The sequence below is a fragment of the Pygoscelis adeliae genome, unplaced genomic scaffold, assembly GCF_000699105.1.
Source record: "Pygoscelis adeliae isolate BGI_AS28 unplaced genomic scaffold, ASM69910v1 Scaffold384, whole genome shotgun sequence".
NCBI classification, from domain to species: domain Eukaryota; kingdom Metazoa; phylum Chordata; class Aves; order Sphenisciformes; family Spheniscidae; genus Pygoscelis; species Pygoscelis adeliae.
In genome coordinates, this window is record NW_008824548.1 from 225,635 (window position 1) to 235,435 (window position 9,801).

Sequence of the window (9,801 nt, forward strand, 5' to 3'; positions counted from 1 at the left end):
TATTTTCTGTCAGGTCTTCAGATTAAACAGTCTTAGAAGATATGTTGATCTCCTCCAGGTCTACTACCTTGTATTCATTTTCTAACTGCACCTAAGGCCATGAAAACTTGAACACCAACATACAGTAACAGGCCAGACATGAATAGGAAGGAGCACATGTCACTTTCCTTGACTGGTGGCACTGGAGCTGCCCAGTGGGGTCCCAAGCTCTGTACAGTTCATGTCATTGGTGTCTTTCCCTTTGCTTAATTAGCTAGGGACTGAGGTCAGTTATGAGGGACTGTGATCTGAGCTTTTGTGGCACTGCAGCTCTGAAATGTGGAATGATTCAGAAGTGAGGCACAAGCCGAAACCACCATATAGAGGCTGTTGCAGAGTAATTGCTAAGATGTTCTTGGGATTCTCTCAGGGCAGATGTGCTCAAAAGCCCTTTTTTGCTTTACATTTTTCAAGTGAATTTCGTGTTTAAAACTGCATTTCTTGTGCAGAGGGATGTCGGTCCCTGCAGTTTGTAGGCATAGAAAAGTGTTTCATGCAAACAGAAAACACAATACTGGTTGTCAAATTAAAGAGACCCTAGCCAGGCCCTCAGCTCCCTCCAGTCTGCACCTCACAGGAAAGTAGGTGGTCCCAAGGCAGCAGAATCATGCTGTGATGTGGCAAGTGAGTTGAATAGTCTGCTCATGACAGCTCAAGAGCAGCTGCATTGATTTTCACATTCACTCACAGGCCAGTCTTGAAGTTCCTTTTGGCATCCCATGCAGGGTTCTCAGAATGCTCCCAAGTTGCCTCTGCTCTACAGACAGGGAAGCCGGGACTAGTAACCTGCCATGGGACACAGCGCAGCAGTAGAAGTGCTGGTAGAAGTGGTGCTCTACATCCTTTTAAACTGATTTAAATCCTATTTCCTATGGTCTTGCTCAACCCCACCCATCTGTTTCTTCTCCCTGCTGATACTTGAACACTTTCACAGCAAGCAGGTTCACCTCTCTGGCCTGTTGGGCAAGGTACTGGGTGCTAGCACAGGCTTGGGAAGAAGGCTCCAAGCACTGTGGAGCAATGAGGTGCAGAGGGGTGCAGGGACAGTCCAGACTAAATCATTTTACACTTCCGTGAATCTGCACCCTCAGCTCTGAGCTTCTGACATGAGACATGCGCATGTCCTGGTGCCAAGGCAGGCCTGGTTCTAGCAAGAAATATTTGAATTAACTCTGGGGCTTCTGTCTGTGCATTGAGAAATACAGACATTAGCTAGAGACTCGCAGTGTCTCTCGAGATGAAACTACTAAAATCTTCCTAAACACAAGCAGAGCAAAACCTCCTGAGGGGAAGGAACTGGAGCAAGTCCATAGAGCAGACCAACCTGCGGGCCCATAGCTGAATTCTGTGGCTCACTCACTTACCTCTAGTTATTTAATGAACAGCTCTGCGGGTGCCTGTCCCCCTTGGGTGGGCCATATGTCAGCAAACATCAGCTAGCTCTACCTTAAAGGAAACACTTAATCTTCTTTATTCCAGGCAGCCTGGGACAGCCTGGCAAAGGCCACAGCCAAGACTATGCAAATGAAATGTGTCTTTGAAAGGCCATGGCGGAGCAAATCTGTTAGCTGTGGACCTCATCTGCACTAAATCTTTTCCTACCTCCATAGTGAAAAAGCCTCTGCTGATTGTACCTCTGTAGACCAGTCAGCTGAGATTTCTGAGTCTGCTCTGCAAAATGAGATCTGGTGTTGCATGTGACTTGTCCAGTGTTTCTGAGCTTGCTCTGGCACAGACATGTGGAAGATGGGCCAGACGCCTTTTCAGCTGGCTCCCTCAAATGTTTGTGTGAAGGAAATTCCTTCTCAGTTTCCAAAATATGTAGTTTCTAGCCCCCAGGTCCCCCTTGCTCCATCTCTGACATCTGCACTGAGAGTGTGGGAAGCGCTGCCAGGTAGGGAGGGTGTGTGCATGTGTGTGTAGGTCTTGTAGGGGTGTCAATGTGACACAAGCCATGAAGCAAAGGTCTCAGAACCCTCCCCATAACCTGGAGCCAGGGCTTGAGTTTGGTCGGCATGGTACTGTGCAGCTCAGCACCACTGGACTTCTGTCCACTCTCATGTGGTGGAGATTGGTTGGGGTTTGTTCTACCAACAGTGAACAGCTCTCTTCCACAGGACATCTGCGCTTTTATGGGGTTATTTTGTGATGGGATGATTTGAGCTGAGCCCAAAGAAGCAAGCTGGAGGAGCTTTCCTGGGGCTCTGGATCAGACCCCTGCTCAGGTGTGACTGAGGAACCTGCAGAATGGGAAGAATTCAGAGGGCACATATTTTAGCCCTGATGCCATGTGTGGCTTTCTCTCCCCCCCCTCCACCCTGCTCTGTCCCCACCCCACCAAGCAGCCTCTTTAACATGACAAAGAGCCTCAAGGAGCTGACGATGGTGGATATTGCAGTCCCAGGCAGGGTATAGCCAGCTATAAAGGTAACTACCTGTCTACATTCGGGGCTACCTCAGCTTGCTGGTGAGACCTGCCCCCCAGGTGGAGGTGGCATCTATTGGAAGGTGGGGGAACCACCCCTTCATCTGCCCCCCATGTGTGCACACTTGGCTCTGCCCCCCTACCAGGCTTACCCCAGCGGGACTGGCATGGGGTACTTGGAGTTATACTGGAACTCGGCAGGGGAGGCAGGACATGCCCCCGCTTCGGCTGGGCCAGCGGGAGCCACCAGTGCCAGTCAGTCTCCGGAGGCAGGAGGGAAGAGGCAGACGGCAGGTAAGGTGTTTCAGCTAAGTCCTAGAGCTGATCCCAGGATACCTGTGGTCCCAGGTCAGCCACTTGCTTAATGACCTTGAGCAAATTTTTCTCTCTCCCTGCCTTGGTTTCCTAATGTGTAAGCTGGGCAAAGTGCGATGTGGTAGGCAAGGAGAATGGGTGACCTTGGGCAGTCACACCACCTTTCCATGCTACTTTTCTTTGTTGACTGTGAACTCATTTCCTAAACCTCAACAGAGCCTGCAAGAGTCCAGGCGCTGGCAGGTCTCTGCTCTAGGCTGAAGGGCAGTGTGGCAACATGATCTCATGGAAGTTCATGGTTCTCGGGGCAGGAATGTCTGTGCCTCCTTTTAGTCAAATGCTGTCATGTGTGCTATGGGGAGAAACAAATCCTGAAGGTAATTCGACTTTTGGCATCCCTTATCCCCTTACAAACTCCTCACACACTTCGTGTGCTCATTAAACTTGAGCCAAAGCATGCTCTGAATCACTGTGCCAAGAAATCTGCTCCCTTTAAATGCAGCATCGTTACTTTCTGCTTCTTTTAGTTTGCCATTTTCCTCTCTCTATATTTCCCTCTCCTTTCCATCCTCTTGTTGCCTTGCCTTTCCCTCTTTGCAAAAAAGTCCCAGGCCCCACTGCGGTGGCATTTTCTGTTCCTGACATTCCTCTCCCACTCCAACGAGTGGCAATAGAATAGCTGATGAAAGCAGGTTTTCGCCCAGCCCCATTGTATGGTCAGCAGGGTAACGCTCCTGTAAGGTTAATGGGTGGGAAGAGAGCAAGCTTTTGGAGTGCCGGTTTCAAGCTGTCAGATGCTATAGAGAGCTAAAGGCTTGGGCAGAGTGACTAGTGGCTACTTGGCACGAGGCTACTTGCCATGTAGTTTGGGGAAAAGCTTAGGTTCTCTGCATGCTGCCTGCTCCACAAAGGCAGCAGGCAGATTGACTCATTCGTGCCCCCAGTGGGCCTGGTATATAGACTTAAAACCTGTCTTCAAACATTCTCCTCTGGTGTCTCTCTCTACAGAGAGAGCCCAGTCGTGGAAGCAAAGGCCTACAGATGTCAAGGGCTTGTGGGAGCGGGTCTGTCTTAGGTTTCCATGTTTATGTCTGTTGCACTGTTTGTGTTTCTTGCTTCCTCTTTCCTTCACGCTTTTCTCATGGGAGAGGGAGCACCTTTGTCTTGAGCTCGAGCTGCAGGTGGTAAATTACATGGGGGTTTGGGATGACAGGCCGAGCAGGAACATGTAGGAGATTTAGCTCTATGGTGTCTTGCTGTGGTTCCTGCCTAACAGAAGACTTTCCTGTTTTCCAAGCCCACATTCTGAGCATGCTCATTTCCTACCTATAAGGTTTTTACTGCACAGCCTGTAGGAGCCAAGCATCCTGTGGTCCCACACGAAATTTTAGCTTCCCGTGCATCCAGGCCACAGATGTTCAGCTTCCTCTCAGGCTCTACAGTCTACCCCCATACACATAACACCTCAGGCTCTTGCACCATTTCTGTTGACAGCCCCTTTCTCCTTGTAGGCAGAATCCCTTTGTAATCCTCATGGCCCTGCTCCCCAGCACCAGAAACCTGCCCCACTACACACCTGCCTCTTCACGCAGCCCATGCTCTGGGTGGTTACCATCTCCTAGGGATAGGAAATAGCCAAGAGCAGGCCTATAAGAGCAGGCAACCATGGAGTGGCAGGTACCACAAAGACAGGTGTGCCTCTGTCAGGAGGGTAACAAGGGAAAAGATACTGCAGACATGGCCACCTTTCTGAGGCCCAGCAATACCTCAAGGCTTTTGGGTGATTGCTTAGTAGCCTCTCAGCTTAGGACAGAAGAAGGAAGGCTTTAGTAGGGTGGACGGGGAGCCCTTTCCTCAGGAGGGCATCAGTACTTTGCACTGGACATACATTTGGGAGGTTAGGAGATGGCCCACTGTACGCCATGTCTCAGTGGGCTTCAGAGTCACAGCTCTCAGGGTGACTAGGAAGGAGATTGGGAGCTATTGGTTGGGCTCAGTAGTCAGAAGGTATGTACTGAAAATGGCACTGCTCCGTTCACTGCAGCCCCTCTCTCCTGAAATGTCAGTAGGAGGAGAGGGGATGGACCATGCAGAAGGGTTTGCAGAGGAGTAGCTGGAAGAAGGAGGGATGGACAGATTTATCATTGCAATTACGGGGAAGGGGGGAGACTGGCATCACAGCCCTTCAGTCAGGGCTGAGAAGGTCTCAGCCTCTCACAGGCCCCCAGCAACCAGGCACCTGACAGAAAGGTGCTGGGGTAGTCTCTCTTGTTAGCATTTTCCTATTCAGGGAGCCTGAATGACTTTGCATTTTGGCAGCTTTTGTCTGGACTAGTAGCCCAGATTGTTTAGGAAGTTTTTCCTTTAGATCTTTATCTCAACTTTGTCCTCAACAGAGACCCTTTAAGACATGTACCAGGACAAATGAGAAGGAGCTTGGATACCTTCCTCTGCACTCTTGAATTTTGTCCCCCATGTCCCTGGTACAGGATTACTAGCTCTTCTCACCTGTCCCACACATCCACCTCCCCTCTCTCCCTCCCCACTTCCATGTGAAATTTCTCTCCTTCATTCTTCTCTCGCCAGAAGCCTCCCTCAGCCAAATAGGTCCCTCCATCTATACACATATTTCCAGCAGTGGTCTGTGGTGGGAGCCACAGGCAAACAGGAGTGAGCCAATATCTAAGGCCTGACTGATGGTCTCCACCTGCCACCCCATCATTGTAAGCACCAACTGCTCTGCCCCGCCATACACCCTGGTTGGAGGTTGCTTTGCCACTGTCTATCAAGTGCCTTGAGATTGCTGACCAGACAGTTTTGGGGAGCCCAGTCACTGATCCAAAGCTATGCTTGCAGTCACAACCAGGCCTCTTTACACCACACTGAGACTGAAATATTACCGGGGCCTTTTGGAGGCGGATAGTAATGCTGTGAGCCAATGTGCACCATTCTCCCCTCCCTGCCCTGACTTTTCCATCTGATGAAAGGGAGCCATGGGCATCCCAGAGGGCTGAGCTGGGAAACTGCTTGCTGTCAGTGGGCTTGTCTGTGCTCACAGATCCATGAAGGAAGGAGGGTGTCACAAGCCTTTGCTTCAAGAAAGCCCCTGTTTGGTAGGCAAGGAACTCTACAGCAGGCAGGGAGCATGCTCATACCCGTACAGCTGTGCATTATGAATTGTATATATTTTCCCATTGTCTTTTTATTTCTAGAAGTATCCCCAGCTTCATCCAGTTCTGGGAATTTCAGCCAATTCACACCCGATTCAGCCACCAGTCCACATTCGGCATCCTCATCCCCCCAGCCTACGGCTAAGTCTCAGAAGGGCAGAGAAGATGGCATGGAGGGGATGAGGAAGGCCAAGAGCCGCACAGCTTTCTCCAAGGAGCAGCTGCAAACCCTGTACCAGCGGTTCCAGAGCCAGAAGTACCTCAGCCCCCAGCAGATCCGGGAGCTGGCTGCTGCCCTGGGGCTCACCTACAAGCAGGTGAACACGGAGACTTTGACCCATGGTATATCTGTCACACAGCAGCTGAATGGTCAATGAGGCAATGACAGGATGGAAAGATGAGTCCCCAGCAGAGAGTAGAGGCAAAGGTGCCAGCTAACAGTTGCTCCCCTACCTATTCATGCCCAGAGATCAGAAGCACTTCCAGGGGACAGGAGAGACAGTGGCACCTCATCGGGGCCTCCCCAGTGAGGGATCAGTTAAGGGTACTGTTGCCAACACTTGTAGTAGAATTGCAAACACAGTGATGAATATGTTGTTTGCTACAAACAGCGTCTACCCTGGGCGTGACAGCACTTCACAGACTTTTTCCATGCGCTGGTGAACTTCACAGAAACCCTGGCATGCATCAGTTCTCTGAATCCCAGGGCTGCAACATGCTGAAAGCTCTTGCTAACGTTTCCAAGGGCTGATCTTGTCCTATACCTAATAGTGCCCCACACTCGGCACTGCCTGGCTGCTTGACACCCGCTCTCCCCTCCATGTGGGTACTGCTAGGTTCATGCATTGCAGCCCTTCAGGGTCTCGGCTGATCTCCAGATCGGTTGTGTGTAGTGAACTGGTGCTGGCTCAAATGATGCCTTCCTAAAGCAGAGGGGGCTGGGCAATGGGGCACAAGTGCTTGCAGTTATAAGTCCAAAAGCTGCCTGGAATTTGGATCTCAGAGCTGGGCATGATGGCCTGGATGCCCAGGGATGCCCTGGGACTAAAAAAGTTATATATGCATTGTTCATGCACACACTGAACTGGTTCTGTCAGGAACAAGATCGGTGGGGCAATCTGCTCTTTCCTTCAATCCACATCCCTGCAAAGGCTGCTCTCACTGCGCAGACACAGCCCTGGGGGGAAATGGCTCTGGAATTCACCCCAGCAAGGAGCTCTGAATTTGGGAACTGCTGGGTACAAGGAGCAAGCCTCTCCCTTCTCCTCTCACAAGCGTGCAGAAACAGTGTCTTAGAATTTTGCCTGTAGCGCAGGGGGCTTGTAGAGACCTGGGGGGGTCTAATTTGCACCAGTCATTCACCTCCATGACTGAAACGAGTCAATTTGTTACAGCGATAACTGTCCGGTGGACATAATGCCGCTCCCTCCCCCCACCATGCAGATGCACTAGCCACCTGCTGAGGCTGCTAGACAGACATCTCCCCTTGGCAACAACCACAGGGAGCCCTTAAAGGGCTTTATCTGCTGCAGCCCATATATCTATGCCATCTGGTCACTCTTCTTCGCTGCTTGTGAATCTGATAACATTTGCTATTCCCTCCCCTTTGCTGATGTTTTCTCTGCTCTCCCTTCCCCACCCAGGTGAAGACTTGGTTCCAGAACCGGAGGATGAAGCTGAAAAGGTGCCAGAAGCATAGCCTGTGGACTGAACGGGCTCAGTGCCTCACGCAAGTAAGAACATAGCACATGGCTCCACATGGCCCTTCTATCCGGGCAGATAAGTCCTGTGATGTATTTCCTCCATGGGGGCAACTTAAACATACAAGTATCAGCGTACTCTGCCTTCTGGTTTGTTCAGCGCAGAGGCACAGACTTGGCACGACTCTCCATGTTCTGTAGGTAGCCTAGCAATGGGCTGACTAGGCCACTGAAATGCTTCCAGAGAAAAGCTGTTTTCCTCATATATATATATATATATGTACGACTGTGTATCCACCCCTGAGCTATGGGGGTGGATACAGTTCTTCTTGTCCTCCTATGCCATTGCTGCTGATCAAGAGACAACATGAAATATGAAGGGACAGAGCCCCAGTATGTGCCAGGCCTGTGTTCTGATTCACTGTCTTTCCCTTTCAGAGTGGCTTCCAGCCAAATGCTTACCTGGACGTGCACCCCAAATTCCACCAGGGCTACCCTATCACCGCAGCCAGCAACATCCAAACCGTGCCTCCCCCCCGTCAGCACTATGGAGCAGGGCAGAACGCTTACACAATCATGACCAGCGAAGATGGAGGAGTCTTTGGAAAAGGCGGGGGCACCTGCAGCGTCCAGCAGACAGTGGGCTTCATTGCCCAGCACAAAGTAGACTTTTACCACAGCTGTCCTGGCAGCGTGGAATATCAGGGCACAAAGATGGGTGACAGCTGTAACTTTCACCACTCAGCCACCATGGGGGCTCCTTTCCCAACCACTGCTGGCCACCATCTCTATCATTCCTAAGCACTGTGGATGTGGGGCACTTGGGCACGCAGGAATCAAATCTTATTCTCATCTCTCCCTTTGTTATTCATGTGCTCTCCAACTCAGGGGCATCATGTAGCTAGAACCTGTTTTGGCATCCAAATATGTACCTGCAAGCATGCACAGACACACAGACATGCAGATACCTGTTTGCCCATTTATGTACATACAGCCCTTCATTCGTATGCCCTTACACATGCACACACCCATCCCCCCTTCTTTATTGGCACAGATGACCAAGTTCCTTTATAGCAAGACCCAAGATCTGGCTACCTAGATAATCCCCCGGAGCTTCTAAATTATTGTAACTTGTCTCAGAGGAGGCACAGATTCCTTTGAGGATCTCATTTATACATATCACTGTACGGTTGTGTATACGTAACACATGAAATGGTGAGCTGTATGGAGAGGTGCTGGTCACATACCTTCTCACTGAAGTTGGAGAAGTTATTGTCACACGCCAGGCATCCATCTGATGGTTAGACCACCGGTTCTGTAGGTCAGCCACAAGGTATAGAATTGATGAAGTGTCTAGTGAAGGGACGTGTGACAAGTAGCTTGCAGAAAGGCTGGTAAGGTGATTTTATAAACATCAAAATGATAAATAAGCCCTTTATTCTAGTCTGTATCTTTCTGTGCCTCCCCTCAAGAAAACCAAACAGTGCATTCAGTTTGGCAAATAATAAAATATTTTTTAAGATGGATTATGTATTTTTCTGTATCCTTTTTCCACTGTAATAGAGCATTGCAACATGAAATCCAGATGAAGCATAAATAGCCACAGCAACCATATGCCATTGTTATTACTGATTTGACTCTGAAACCATAAACAGAGATTTTTCTGTGTTATTAGTGGACCAGTTTCATGACTCTTGGCAATGCCAGATATCTAGTCAAAGGACGACGTGAGTAACTACCACCCACCTTAAGAATTTCCCCTACCCAGCACTGTTTAATACTGAGACTGGCTAAAACATAGACGTACTGTCATTTCTAAACTTAATACTATATAAGTGTCTAAGTACCTAAAACCAGATGTGCGTATCAAAGTATATTTAATAACAGAGCCCCAGTTCCCCGAGTCACAGGTTTTCTATCACTCTTTGATGATGACAATGACTTTATCCTAAGGCAATGAAGTAGCTGTCATGGTTAAAAAAAATGAGCATAAAATGAAGGCAATTGATGTCTGCAACTGGCATAATAAGAGGCATGGTCTTCTGTTGGCAAAGCTGGTTTATGCCCCTGTGCCTCACAGCTGCTTGTTCCCACCCCCACTCCCTCGTGCAGCCACTCTTTGTCCCTTTGGTTGTTCAGCTGCACTGTTTAT

The 9,801-nt window shown here is 49.7% G+C and overlaps 1 protein-coding gene across 1 annotated transcript; it reads left to right on the forward strand.

Moving 5' to 3' along the window:
• Nucleotides 1-2,495: 2,495 nt before the first annotated feature.
• Nucleotides 2,496-8,475, forward strand: LOC103915112 (homeobox protein NANOG-like). Its single transcript, XM_009321870.1, has 4 exons — nucleotides 2,496-2,758; nucleotides 5,992-6,266; nucleotides 7,593-7,682; nucleotides 8,088-8,475. Exons 1-4 carry the CDS (start codon nucleotides 2,578-2,580, stop codon nucleotides 8,448-8,450), a joined length of 909 nt encoding a protein of 302 aa, XP_009320145.1. The 5' UTR covers nucleotides 2,496-2,577; the 3' UTR covers nucleotides 8,451-8,475.
• Nucleotides 8,476-9,801: the final 1,326 nt, after the last annotated feature.

What these genes read in the sequence shown, in the direction of transcription:
- LOC103915112 (XM_009321870.1), top strand. Translation starts at nt 2,578, where the DNA reads ATGTGTGCACACTTGGCTCTGCCCCCCTACCAGGCTTACCCCAGCGGG. An exon ending in TGGGGCTCACCTACAAGCAG is followed by an intron (nt 6,267 to 7,592) that starts GTGAACACGGAG and finishes TTCCCCACCCAG; the next exon opens with GTGAAGACTTGGTTCCAGAA. An exon ending in GGGCTCAGTGCCTCACGCAA is followed by an intron (nt 7,683 to 8,087) that starts GTAAGAACATAG and finishes TTTCCCTTTCAG; the next exon opens with AGTGGCTTCCAGCCAAATGC.